The sequence below is a fragment of the Pelodiscus sinensis genome, chromosome 6 (assembly GCF_052426305.1).
Source record: "Pelodiscus sinensis isolate ZL-2025 chromosome 6, ASM5242630v1, whole genome shotgun sequence".
NCBI lineage: Eukaryota > Metazoa > Chordata > Testudines > Trionychidae > Pelodiscus > Pelodiscus sinensis.
The window spans coordinates 23,621,805-23,635,303 of NC_143057.1; the positions used below are offsets into that span (position 1 = coordinate 23,621,805).

Genomic DNA, 13,499 nt, shown 5'->3' on the forward strand with positions numbered 1-13,499 from the left:
GAATAGAGGAAAAAATAGGATAAAAAAGCAAGGCAGAAATAACAATCTTTTCTTTTTCATGTATGTAGAAATTGGATATTGTATTCCAGGTAGCATGATTCTAGAAGACAAGTGGGACTTGGTTCTGAATGAGGGTGTTGAAAATGGGAGCCTAGTGCCCCAAACACCAGGGAGGGAAATAAACTGCTGTCCATGGTGTCCAATATTTGGCCAGCTATTTGGCCGATTGAGTGTGGCTAGTTGGCTTGAACAATGTGGCTAGTTGGCCAGTTGAGTGTGGCTAGTTTGCTGTAGTAGTAGCCACAATAGTGGCTACTGCTTCAGAACGGAATATGAGTGTGTCTGAAGCCTGTGCTTGTTGGTATTTTAACATCGTTTGCTCCAGCAGCATGTAATGCTGGGACACAACTCCTGCTCAATACCACATAGTGTATTTGTTGTTAGATATCTTGAAATCTTCTGCAGTGCAGGATATTGCATCTGACATTTTAATTTTTTCCAGGGAAAGAGTCCATGGTTCCCCAATTCTCCCTACCTCTCTCTAATTCCCCACAGGCTCTTCACTTATGCCTGGCTGGCTTTGAGCCTGAGCAGAACTAGGAGTAATGGGATGAAATTAAGAAATGGAAAATGTAGGTTGAATATGAGGAAATACTTCCTAGCAGTGAGTTCTGTTAGGTTCTTAGCATGTGTTTTTCCTCCTGCTCCTATGGCTGCAAAACTCCTTCCAGCTAGTGTCCCTGAAACTTCCTATTAGGCAGGAGGTCCAAATTGTGAAAGGGGAATACAGGTAGGCTATTGTTGGCAATGGTGTAAATATCTGAACTATGTCTACTAACTGAGCAAAGTTAACTTAGGGGAACTTATGGGATAATGTGAGGTTGCTGACAGATTTTTATTCTTTCTAGGTTGGTGGGGAGTGGGTGACTCTCCAAACTGAAATGAAGTGCACCCAGGAGGAAATAGATATGAATCTTGTGAGATATGTGCATACAGGAGCTATGGGATCCAGGAACCAAGACAGCTTCACATTTCATCTGTGGGATGGGGACAACAGGTCCCCAGCACTGGACTTCCACATAACTATCAAGGATATAGAAAAGGGTAAAGATCTGGCTAATTTTGCATTCTACCATGCCTAATCCTTATACTAGGGCAATCTGAAAAAAATAGCCATTTATGATCCCTTCTTAGGCCTTAACCCTTTAATGAGCAGGGTCTAACTATCTTCAGCGGTCTAATTATCTACCGTAGTATCTGCCGGCAAAGAAGTCCTTGTGGGATTGGATCTATTAATTATTTTTGAAGAAGGCTTCCTAAGATTTCAAAAGGTTGTATACTCCGTTCATACTTTATCCTTCACCTCATGGGACAATAAAGTGGGTATTGTACATATTTTGTACATGGGTAAACCTATGCAAAGAAAAGTGGGAAGCAATTTCTTCAAAGCATGTAATGAGAACAGCAAAGCTGAGCGTATGGTTCAGGATTCCTGACTTCTCATGGAATTAGGCCTTACTTCCTTCACTGGATTTGTATTACAAAAGATGTTTCCTCTATTGTGGATTTATTCTTGATAAATGTGACACTACTTGAAAACATGAATACATCTACCTACATTATGTAGAATCCTATATATAGTAGCCCAATGTCTGTGACTCTAACACTGAAATGCTGGCTGTTGCCTCTGGGTGGCGTTGTTGCCTCAGTCACGTCCTTCGCCTCCCGCCGTGGCACTCAGCTGACTTCTGCGCCGCTCAGCCGGGCCACAGCGGGGAGCAAGTGGTGCAATCGGCTGTTTGGGTGCCACGGTTCCCATGCAGCACAGGCGCCATGGTGCCCAAACGGCCGATTGCACCACTTCTCCACCGTGGCGGACCAGTAGAGCGGCGCAGAAGTCTGCCGAGTGCCACGGTGGGAGGCGAAGGGGGGCGGGGCGGTGACATACAGCGTGACAGCGGCTCCAGGCCCCACCCCCTTGCCGTCATCACTCCGCCCCCCTTCGCGTCCCACTGTGGCGCTCCATTGACTTCTGTGCCACTCAGCTGGACCGCTTTGTGGGAGCAAGCAGCGGTTTGGGCTCTGCGCTCCCTATGCAGCATGGGGAGCGTGGAACCCAAACAGCCATTTGGACTCTGCAGTCCCCTGAGTGAGAGAGAAGGGGGAGAAGAGAAAGAGAGAGATGGAGAGAGAGGCAGGAGGCGGAGGAGAGGTGAGGTGAGGTGAGGCAGTAGGAGGAGGAGGAGGAGGAGAGAGACACGGATGTGGAGGAGAGACCCGAAAATCCCATCTTATGATGGGCTATTGGCTACTGTTATAATAATAGGCCAGAGAGAAATATAGATGACACTTTTACCTTGGTATCATGTATCTTGCAGGGGATATTGCTGTTTTCATAAGGCCACTTACTGTAACTAAGGGGGATAGAGGTTACTTGACAACTGATGTTCTCCTTGCAATTGATGGAACTGACAAACCAGAAGAGCTCCTCTATGTGATAACTTCTCCACCTCAGTATGGACAGCTGCAGTACGTCAGGTATCCTGGAGTCCCCATTGCAAGTTTCAGCCAAATGGATGTAGCAGGTCAAGCAGTCTGCTATGTCCACAGTAGCAAGGCAGCTGCTCCCCAAGATCTATTCAGGTAAGCTCTGAAGAATTCCTTCTTGCTTGTTACTTTTGCTAATAACAAAACTGATGGAAAGATGGTAGTGATGGTGCTGTAGCAAATAGCCAGTGTTTATATGACAAGAGGCATTGCTTCTATCTTGAATTTAGCCCTGACTTACACTATCTCAGGGGTGGCCAACCCACGCCTTGTGAGCCTCATAGCTTCCCCCATGGCTGCCCCACATGCCCCTACAATTGGCCCCCAGCCCCCTATGCTCACTGGGTGCAGGGGAACCATCCAACACAGAAAATGGCGCCGGCCAATGGGAGCCTGACATGGCCAAAAAGCCTGCCCATGGGGCAGTGTCCTTTTTTTTTTGCTCAACAATTTTGGTGCAGCTCTTCACATTTTTTCTGCTGCTGTTTCGGCTCTCTTTATTTAATGGGTTGGCCACCTCTGTGCTCTGTGATCACTACTCTTCCTTTAAAACATGAAATAGGAATATGGGCTATATTGGTTTGTCTATCATGGTTCAAATATTGTTAGAACATGCAAATAAACTAGGCCAACAGCAACCATGTGAGGAGAGTGGGCTTCAGTAATGTTCCTTGTGGCATTTCTCCTTAAACTATAATATTTTTCTTGTTATTTATGACACTGATTTTAGTATTAAATTTGTCAGTAGACAGGAGACAGAACTGGGATGCACATTCTTTCAATATTCACCTGAAATCCTTCAGTACCATATATTATTTCAACTACATGTTCTTTATATTCCGTCTTAAAAATCTATGGATTTTGCTGCATCATGTTACAATTTGTGACTTTGCAACATATATTTTTGTGGGGATTCTTTTCATTGTTGTTTAACATCAGTCTGCTGATAACTTGTCTAGGTGTTGCCCTACCATGGTTTTGATGGGATTTGTTATCTTCATTTTGGGAGTGCTTGCTTTTAACTCCAAGGTTGTCAATCTGCCTCTCACCCATCACTGAATACAATGAGCACGTTCAATAATTCCTTGGTGCCCCTGACTGTCTGGCCTCTCATCTGGCCCTCTGGATGCTGTGCTGGCCTTCATGCTAATCTCTTTTCAAATGCTCACGTTCTTCACTCACGCAAAGAAGAATTACATGGTTGCTTCACACAAACAAGGATTACATAATTGCTTTTGTAAACAAAAAAAGATCTAGTGCAAAATGTTCTAAAAAGTAAATACTACTATTACTACTATTCTCAAATTTAAAAAAGAGAGCAAGTAAAAGGGTGACCATAGTGAGTCCCAAGGACCCTTCTGGTCTGTTCTTGCCTTGACATCAGTAACAGACACAAACAGCCCGTTTGGATCCATCTTTTCCAATGGCACTAGTCCATTCCTTTCTGCAAGTCAGGGTACACCTAGGCACACTATTGCACAAGGGTACATTTTAGCTACATGGCTACAACTGAAGTATTGAGATCTTTGCTAATTTCCAAAGCATTGTGGTTGGTGTTCAGTGACACACAGTTTTCTAAGGCCCATGGAATTCCCAAAACTTCCCATTTCACTTTGCACAGAAGATCTTTTTGACTGTTGAAGGGAAGATTTAATTAAAGGGTAAATCTTTAGCAAAGCACCTAAACAAAAAGGATTGATTGCTGGGGAGCTGTGTGGCATAAAAGAATTGCCTCTCCTCCCCTGTAGAGGGCACATGGTAGTAGAAGTTGTGGAGTGGCAAAGATATAAGAATCTGAACTAAAGTGGAGCCTCTCTCTCTGGAATTCCCATTTAGGGATGTAAGTGACTAATCGATTATCAATAAGCCAATGCTTATCGGATAGTCGACTAGTGACTTGACTAGTTGCTTCCCCCTGCCTTTGCTGGCTCTATCAGAGAGAGGCAGCAAGGTGGGGAGCAGGATCCAGTGCTGGGGGAGGGGGGAAGTTGGCTAAAAAGCCGGTTCCACCCCAGTACCATCTCCATGGGGTGAGGGAACTGGAGGCGCTTCTGCCTTTAAAATATAGCAAGAGCAGAGCTCTTGCTACATTTCAAAAGCAAAGCACTGTACTCCTGTCTTATGCACTCATCTTATAGAAATCCCATCTAAGTTGTATTTTCATTCTCTATTAGTAAGTAAAATAATAGCTTTTCAAAAATAATAGCTAATGGCTCAGATACTTCCTCAATCAGCTCCTTGAGTATTCTGGGATGCATATCATCAGGCCCTGGTGACTTGAAGACATCTAACTTTTCAAAGTAATTTTTAACTTATTTTAACTTCAGAACATACCCAATTTTCACTAGCACCTAGCACTATGTTAATATCCAGTCCAGGGCTGGCCTTACCATGAGGTGAACTGATGCGGCCGCCTCAGGTGCCAGACTGTAGGGGGGCACCACTAGGACCCAGAGTGTAAAAAATTGTGTCTGCTGTTGGTGCATATATAGGTAGCGGAGCAGTACCATGAGAGGAGCAGGAAGAAGGCAGAATTGAGCACTTTCAAAGTTTTGGCCCAAGCGAGGGAGCATGAGGGCATCATTTCAGCTCCCCGCCTCAGGTGCCAAAATGTTGTGGGCCGGTCCTGTTCCAGTCACCACCAAACTTCTAGATGAAAACCAATAGAAAGATGTTAAGCTAACCCTAACCCTCTCCCATTTCCACATTTTCTGTTATTGTTTCGGCCTCTTCATTGAGCAATGGGCCTACCCTGTCCTTTTTCTTCCTCTTGCTTGTAGAATGTCGTCTTATGCCTTCGCCTTTCTAATTTTGCCCTTATATATTTGTGTTATTTCCATCCTTTGTACTTTGACCTAGTTTCCATTTTTTTTATAGGACTCTTTTTTTATTTTTAGATCATTCAGGATCTCCTGGATGGTCTCTTGTCATACTTCCTATCTTTTCTATATAGTGGAATGGTATGCTTAATAATGTCCCTTTGCTCCCTGACCTTAATAAAGTCTGCCTTCTTGAAATCCATTGTCTTTATTTTGCTGTTCTCCCTTCTACCATTCCATAGAATCATGAACTCTATCATTTCATGATCACTTTCACCCAACCTGCCTTCCACTTCCAAATTCTCAACCAGTTCTTCCCAATTTGTTAAAATCAAATCTAGAAAAGCCTCTTCCCTAGTAGCTTTCTCCATCTTCCGAAGTAAAAAATTGTCTCCAATACATTCCAACAACTTGTTGGACAGTCTGTGCTCTGCTGTGTTATTTTCTGAACAGATTTTGGATAATTGAAGTCCCCCATAACCATCTAAAACCATTGAACTGAATTAATCGATAACATATCCCATTGATTCCCCCATTCCTCTTTTGTTTATTCTAGATGGAAGTCTGAAGCTTGGGCTATCCATCAGGGGTGTGTCTAGCCTGGCAAGATTTTGCGCAAAAGCAACTGCTTTTGCACAAAAACTTGCCAGCTGTCTACAATGGATGCTTGAATTTGCACAAGAGCACTGACTCTAATGTACAAAATCAGTGCTTCTTGCACAAATACTTTCACGCTCCCGCTCGGGAAAAAGCCCTCTTGTGCAAGAATACTTGCGCAAGAGGGCCAGTGTAGACAGAGAAGAACTGCTTTGCGCAAAAAAGCCCCGATGGCTAAAATGGCGATTGGGGCTTTCTTGCACAAAATCACATCTAGACTGGCCACGGATGCTTTTGCTCAAAAGCACTTTTTTCACAAAAGCATCCGTGCCAATCTAGACGCTCTTTTGCGGAAATACTTTTAACAGAAACACTTTTCCGTTAAAAGTATTTCCGCAAAATCATGCCAGGCTAGACGTAGCCCAGCTGTTTTTCTATGGCTTTAAGGTTGGTTGTTCAATACTTGAGATCTCTCTGCCTGAGGTATTAACATATCTTGATTATCTCTCTGGTTTCAAAACCAATTTTAATAAATAAATATACTAATAAGGTAGCCAGATTACATTCTTTGACACAGCTCTCTTTTGAATAATCATAAATTAATTTAAATACCTTGGTGCCTATCAATTTGAATCCTCATATTAGTGTAATGTCTTCCTGATGATTTGCTTCCATGAACCAATGTAATAATAACAACACAGGTAGGTAGGCTCAAACTTGGCAAATTGTAAATTTGCCATTTTCTGTCTCATATTCCAGTACCTTAATAACAGATCTTTAGCTGATGTACACAGGAACATCATACATCATTTATTCTTTCCCAGTTCTTTGTCTTCCTAAGAAACAAGAAGGTCTCGCTCTGCCTAATATGAAAACTGGCTTTTGGTGACAGAAAGTGAGAGCAAACTCACCACAATGCAACTTGTGTTGGGAATCTTCTTTTTTTTATCAAAAAGAACATAAGAATGGCCATACTGGGTCAGACCAATGGTCCATCCAACCCAGTATTCTGTCTGCTGACAGTTGTCAATGCCAGGTGTCCCAGAGGTACTGATCAAGCAATTTCTCTCCTGATATCCATCTCCACCCTTCTGACAAACAGAGGCTAGGGACACCATTCCCTTAATGGACTTAACCTCCAGTTCTCTTTTAAACCCTGTTATAGTCCTAACCTTCACAACCACCTCAGGCAAGGAGTTCCACAGGTTGATTGTGCGCTGTGTGAAGAAGAACTTCCTTTTATTTGTTTTGTCAACAAATGACTTTGTTATATGACGGAAGAACTTAAAAAACAACGAATAGGCCTGCAGCACCTTAGAAAAATACTGTTTGTGACCATGGGTGGCAAATCATGTAGGCGAAGGAAGGCACAGCCTTCCCAAAACTGCCTATGTGCCCGACCGCTGGGGAAGGCTGAGACCATGGCGCTGCGGCTCAGCTTTCCCAGACACCGGAAAGGCTGGGGCTGCGGTGCGGCAGCCCAGCTTCCCCAGCCACCAAGGAGAGCTGCCCCGGAACTCCAGGTGGCCAGGAAGGAATGGGCTGGAGGTGGGAGGAACTTGGCTCCAAGGGTAGGCTTCATGCAGAAGGCGTAGACCAGGGGCTTACCTTCCCCAGCTAGGCCTTCACCTGACACCAATGTCTGTGACCGTCAATAATGTATTCCCTCATGTACATAGACTGTGCCTTTCCTTCTTGTGCTGTGCATCTCATTTCAGTACAATACGCTTATTAAGTCTTCAGTAACATTAATTCTCCCACAGGATTTTTGAATACTATAATGATTCTTTGACATGCTGATGAGCATTAATCTATTCTAGTTCCGCAAGAGGAGGAAATGAAGAAATACAACAGAATTTGTAGACAAAAGTTTGTCACCTTTAAAGCCCGGTTGGCAGTCTAGTGTCAATCAAATGCTCTGTCACATGCCCAAGTTCTGGGTTCAGATCCTGAGCCAGCTGCACAGGCCACATAGACTGAAGGCAAAGTGTCTGGAAGAACATAGTTCCCGATGGTGTTCATAATTTATCCCCATGGGCCATAGAAAAGAAGGGTGTAACTAGAGGGAGAATCTCTACTGCACACAGCCTTTTTTTTGGGGGGGGGGGGGGGGTTAAGCTGATGAAAATGCAGATCATGTTCTGCAAAAATAATGAGTTTTGAGTAGAACCAGCTGAGAATTGTCCATAAAAATATTTCATTTATTAGTTTTTGTTTTGCACAGAAAATGGGATGTCCATAATATTCACATTTTCTATGGGAAATTTTCTATTTTTCCAACATTTATGGATTTTCCTTTGGGCAAAGTCAAATTAAGTATTGGGTTACCCTGATCAAAATACTGTAGTTTGTTGAACCAAACAGAAACATTTAGTTTTGGGTCAGTTCTATATTAATTTGCCTGAGCTGCCATGGTGCCTCGTGGGAGTTGTAGTTTAGATGCCTCCATGTCTCCAGTCTCCTGTAAGGGCTATGCTCTCAGATTGGACTACATCACCCATGAATCCTTACATTCCCTTGTATGGTAAAAGTTTCATGAGGCATTTCAACAGTTTTATGATTGCAGTATTTCTTGGGAGATGTAGTCCAATCATAGAAGAGAAGTCCTATGTGACTTTGTGGCAGACATAGTTCAACAGTGAACCTAGTTGAAATGAAATGTTTAGACATTTCTGAATCAATATGTTCAGTTCAGAATATGAACTTTTCATTCTACAAATAAATTGATATTGTGACCTTTTGTCCCCATTTGAAAAAAAAATCAAACATTGAAATATTTGAATTTCCTATGAAGTGGAAAGTCTGATTTTCAACAAGCTCTAGCTGTGCTTATTTCTGTAACAGAGAACACAAGTGAGTGAGTATTTGTTAACTTCCTTGGCTTTGTGATAGCCATGAAGCAATATGGTATTGTATAGATCAAACTTGCACAGTTTAAATTAAATCACTTCAAATCTTTGTGGGGGTGTGATTATTTTAGTTTGAGTGACTTTTCAGTTTAGCTCAAACCAGTTCTTAATTACTTTAAGATTATCTGAAATAGATCCAGTTTAAATTAAAGTAAGTGTCCACACACCCTTTTGCATTTGCTTGACTAAATCAGTTTTAAATGACCTCTTCAGCTAAACTGATGCAACTCTGCATGTAGACAAGCTCTTCATTTTCTGTCTGGATCAGTGGAGCAGAACCAAATTAGAAAGGCTGGCTTAATAAAAGTAAGACTGTGGTATTTTAATAAATATGTCAGTATGAATCACTATAATTTATGTGCCTTTCTGTTATAATTTGGCAAAGAATTTGGTTGTGTTTAGGGATATAAATACAGTAACAGATTATTTTATTTTTGAACTAGGAATGGTAACATTAATTATATGAGGTTGGGGGAGTTAAATGATCAGATTTTTACCTTCCACTGAAGTACTTTCTTCAGTAATAAATTTTCTTGCATTGTTTGGTGCTGCTGGCCTGGAAGAAAGATTTGGCAATGCTTGTTTGGACAGATGACTTCAAATGATTAGCAACCTGACATCAGATGCTGGCAGCAGGACGCTAAAAGAACATGCTAATGTCCTCCATTTTGACACGCTGGCTTGCTTTTGTAATGAGCTGGCTCTATTTATGATTCCATTTTTATCTTTTAAATGCCATGACAGATGGCAGGTTCTGCAGCCAACTCTATTGCCATGGAACTGCAGAAAGCATAAAACTTTGGTAATGGTGAAATCAAACCATGCGACATGTCCTTCTAACTAAACCTGAGAGTTCTGCCCCAAATTTCATCAGAGTGATGAGAAATTTGGCTGCTTTTCATTCCTTGGGGAAAAAGAGTCGCAGTAAATCTGAAATAAAAAAGACTGAAGTGTAGAAAGAGGAAAGTAGGGGAATAGGAACTTCTTGGACACAGCCTCTTCATTATTTGCTAGATCAAGTTACATCTACTTTGTCATTTTCAGCCTTATTTATGTATCTAAGATAGTCACAGAATCTGTCTAGTGACCTGTAGAAGAGTCTGGATTAATTTTTTGTACACATGAACTGTTCTTCCTAACTCTTTTTATTAAATATTGGTTTCAGAGATTTCTCAGACAACCATCCAAGGAGATCTCCAAAAAGGTGGCTTTGTCAATTTGCACTTTTCCTCTTTCTATAAAGCCAAAAATAATCTTTCATGACCATGAAAACTCTTTTGTGCCTGTTATTTAGTATTATTATTTCAGCGGTATATTGGTCGAGCTAGATTATCAGTAGTACACCCCCTTTATCACTGGCACAGTAACTTCAGGTCAGTACAGACAGCTGCCACTATGTTCCCTGCTGGGAATACTGCCCTTAGTAAACATACTTCTTCTAACTCCTATATAGTCTCTGGCCTGCCTATATTCATTCCCATCTGTCTCATGGCATAATGCCTGCTTACAAGTTGGTCAGACCCTAATCATCGGGCATTGGCACAGGCAGTGAAGGGTTTTAGTTGGACAGCCTGTGTAATTCTGCAAGTCATTTCCATGATGAAGGTCACTTATAAACAAGGTAAACCACTGCAATCTTAGTTCTGAGCATTTGGTTCTTTTAATACCTCTCTGAGTTCAATTTGCAAGATTCTCAACCTCCAGATCAAGGTGAAACAAATTATCAAGTTGTCGACTATCTTTTACTTGGTTTATGTAAAATGGCAGTCCAGTGCTGAGAGGAAAAAGCAGCTAACTGGGAATGCATCTGTAGTTATGCTTGAAATATCAGTTGCACTTTCCCATGTTAATGTACAGTGCTGAGCCTGATGATGCATGCACACAAAGTGCAGTATATTTTGGGAGGTAGGATGGGGGTAGAGGAAATATATCAGCACAGAAAACAGCTTATTGAAAAGCAAATCTTTCCACTTAGTGCATCCACACTGTGGGCTAAAGTTGAATTACGATACGCAACTTCAGGTACATTAATTGCTTAGCTGAAGTCAAGTAGCTTAACTCAGTTTTAAGTGCTGTCTACACAAGCAGGAAGCTGAAAGAAGAACACTCTTCCTTCAGCTTCCCTTACTCCTCATGAAATGAGGGTTACAGAAGGCTAGGTCTAGACTACACTCTTTTATCAGAAAAAGCTACGTAAATTGTGCTCAGCAATTTGCATAGCTTTTTTCTGATTGTTTTTCCAGAAGAGGCTTTTTCATCATTTGGTCCCAGGACCAAATGGAGGGAAAGCCTCCTCTTTCGGAGGAGCCCTTATTCCTCGTAGAATGAGGCACACAGGTCTCCCTGAAAGAGTGCATTTGCTCTTCCGCAAAAAAAAAGAAGAGCAAATGTGTTCCCTGGATGCGACATATCCCGGAAAACCCCGCTAGTCTAGATGTACCCTGAAAAGCCTGTTATTCCAAAATTACAGGCTTGCTGTGTAGACACACCCTCCGTTATTCTGAAATAATGTGAGTTATTTCAAAATAAACGTGCAGTGTAGACGTAGTATTAGATGGATAGCATAGTCATTAGTACACATTTCCATCCTTTGGGATTTAAACTCAGGATCCTTGAGTAAGAGCCTTACACTGAACTATACAGCCACTCAAGAGCTGAGCTATTTCATTAGGGGGGAAGGCCATTGCCAATTAGGTAATGAGAAAAATAATTAAACAAAGTCTTTGGCAAGTGAGGTCCTTTCATGAGCATTGTGCATGGTTCATGAACCAAAAAACAGCAGAAACAACTTTTAAAAAAGCAGTGAGTAGCCCTGTGGCACCTTTTCAGCAGCCACACATCACGGGACTACTTTTTTGTTAAAGTTGCTTTTAAAGTTACAGACAAACATGGCTACCCCTCTGAGACTGAAAAACTGCAAGATAGATATACCCTAAGTTGTGTGACTAACTTCCCTTTGGTCTAGGCTTGAATTAAGAGAAAGGCAGATACTGTCGGAGGTGCAGTTTTTGATGTGTGTTTCAGAGTCAATGCAAGGCAAATCCTTTAGTAAAGGTGTGTATTATCATTTCATTTCAGTAGATGGTGAATCAAGAACACATGTTGAAGGCTGCCTTGCCTCTCTTTGCCAGATTTATCATCAGCAATGGACTGAAGACTAAACATGGAACGTTCGAGATCATGCTGGAAACAGTGGACCAAGCTTTGCCCATAGTGTCTAGGAACAAGGGGTTAAGATTAGTGGAAGGCACTATGGCACTCCTTTCTCCTGATGTCCTGCAGCTTTCAGACCCAGACACTTCCTCAAAGAACCTTACTTTCCTCTTGGCACAGCTCCCTCAATATGGCCATCTGTACCACCGAGGGGCAGTGCTGCTGCAGCACAATTTTACCCAGCAAGATGTGGACAACATGGACATTGCATATAAACACGGAGGAGGGGATTCCCAGATTGACAGGTTTACATTTGTTGCAACAGACAGGACTAATGCAGGCTTCCTTGTAGATGGGAAGGTGCAAATGGAGCCTGTGGCATTCATCATTCAGGTAAGTATGGCCAATCGGCCTGTTTTAAAAAGATGAGTAAAATTAGATTAACAAATATAAAAATATTGGCTCCAATGGGCTTAGTGCTAGAGCTTCCTTGCTGTTCTGCTTCAGGGACTCAGCAATGGTAGGGATGGCCTCACAGGATAATTAACCAACGGAACTCATTGCTACAGGGTATCACTGCAGCAAATAGTTCAAAATGGATTAGACAAAAGAATAGGAAAATATACCATCTCTGTTACACAAAGGTGAGATGAATATTACAAGGCTTTTCAATCTTCAAGTATTAAGGCCTGTCAGGGGTGACAGCCCTCAGAGGCCCTTCAACCTTATTCTCTTTATTGAGTGACCTAACAGCCCCCAAGTCTATTTACAGAACAGCCACATGGACTCAATCACTATAGGCCCCTGTATTCAGGGTATTCGAGCCCAGTGGCCTCAGTCAATATGTCCACCCATGTATTTGGGGTATTACAGCCCAGGGGCTTCAGCAACATAAAAGCCCCATCTTCAGGATATTACAGCCTGGCAGTCTCAGTATATATACATGTCCCTATATGCAAAGTATTACGACCCCATAGCCTCCGTTGATATACATGCCCCTATATGCAGGGTCTTACAGCCCAGCGGCCTCAATCAATATGTCCGCCACCTAAAGTCAGGGTATTATGGCCCAGTGGCCTCTGTCAATATGCACAGGTAAAGCTCCCACCCCATGCATAGGTAAATGAGGTGGAGGTAGGGGGACCCAAGCCCTCCCTCTCCACTGGATCTCAGCTCAGGGCCCTGTTGGCAATGGCACAGTCCACTGCTCACTTAGCAAGGAAACCTGCTGCAACACACTGAGCACTCAGGGAGCAAGTCCCTGCCCTAGGCTACTTCCTACCAGATCCTGGCAGACGTCCTCTCCGTACTCTCACTTAAGTCCTGCAGCTTCTCTTGTAGCACCTCTCGGCCTGGCTGCCACTGCTTGGTCTAGCTGCATTTCCTCCCCTGAAGCTCCCTCGGGTCTCTTTTCCCTTCAGCAGTCAGCCCAGACTGAGCTGCTCCAGCAGCCTTTATAGTTAGTCTCCAGTTG

The 13,499-nt window shown here is 42.6% G+C and overlaps 1 protein-coding gene and 1 long non-coding RNA gene across 9 annotated transcripts in view; one reads left to right on the top strand and one right to left on the bottom strand.

Moving 5' to 3' along the window:
- The window catches only part of FREM1 (FRAS1 related extracellular matrix 1), a 118,409-nt gene that overhangs the window by 61,684 nt on the left and 43,226 nt on the right, over nucleotides 1-13,499 (top strand). For 5 of the 7 annotated variants that reach the window (XR_012904626.2, XR_001367860.4, XM_006117829.5 and 2 more), the window contains 3 exons: nucleotides 909-1,104; nucleotides 2,379-2,643; nucleotides 12,004-12,418. Coding sequence is in view for 5 of the 7 variants with exons in the window: in XM_006117829.5 (XP_006117891.3) it covers nucleotides 909-1,104; nucleotides 2,379-2,643; nucleotides 12,004-12,418 (876 nt within the window). In the remaining 2 variants the exon portion in view is untranslated. Of the gene's footprint in view, nucleotides 1-908; nucleotides 1,105-2,378; nucleotides 2,644-11,950; nucleotides 12,419-13,499 lie in introns of those variants that run through there. The other 2 variants (XM_075931553.2, XM_075931554.2) reach the window with 2 other exon arrangements.
- The window catches only part of LOC149524129 (uncharacterized), a 95,378-nt gene that overhangs the window by 18,395 nt on the left and 63,484 nt on the right, over nucleotides 1-13,499 (bottom strand). The window lies entirely within an intron of this gene.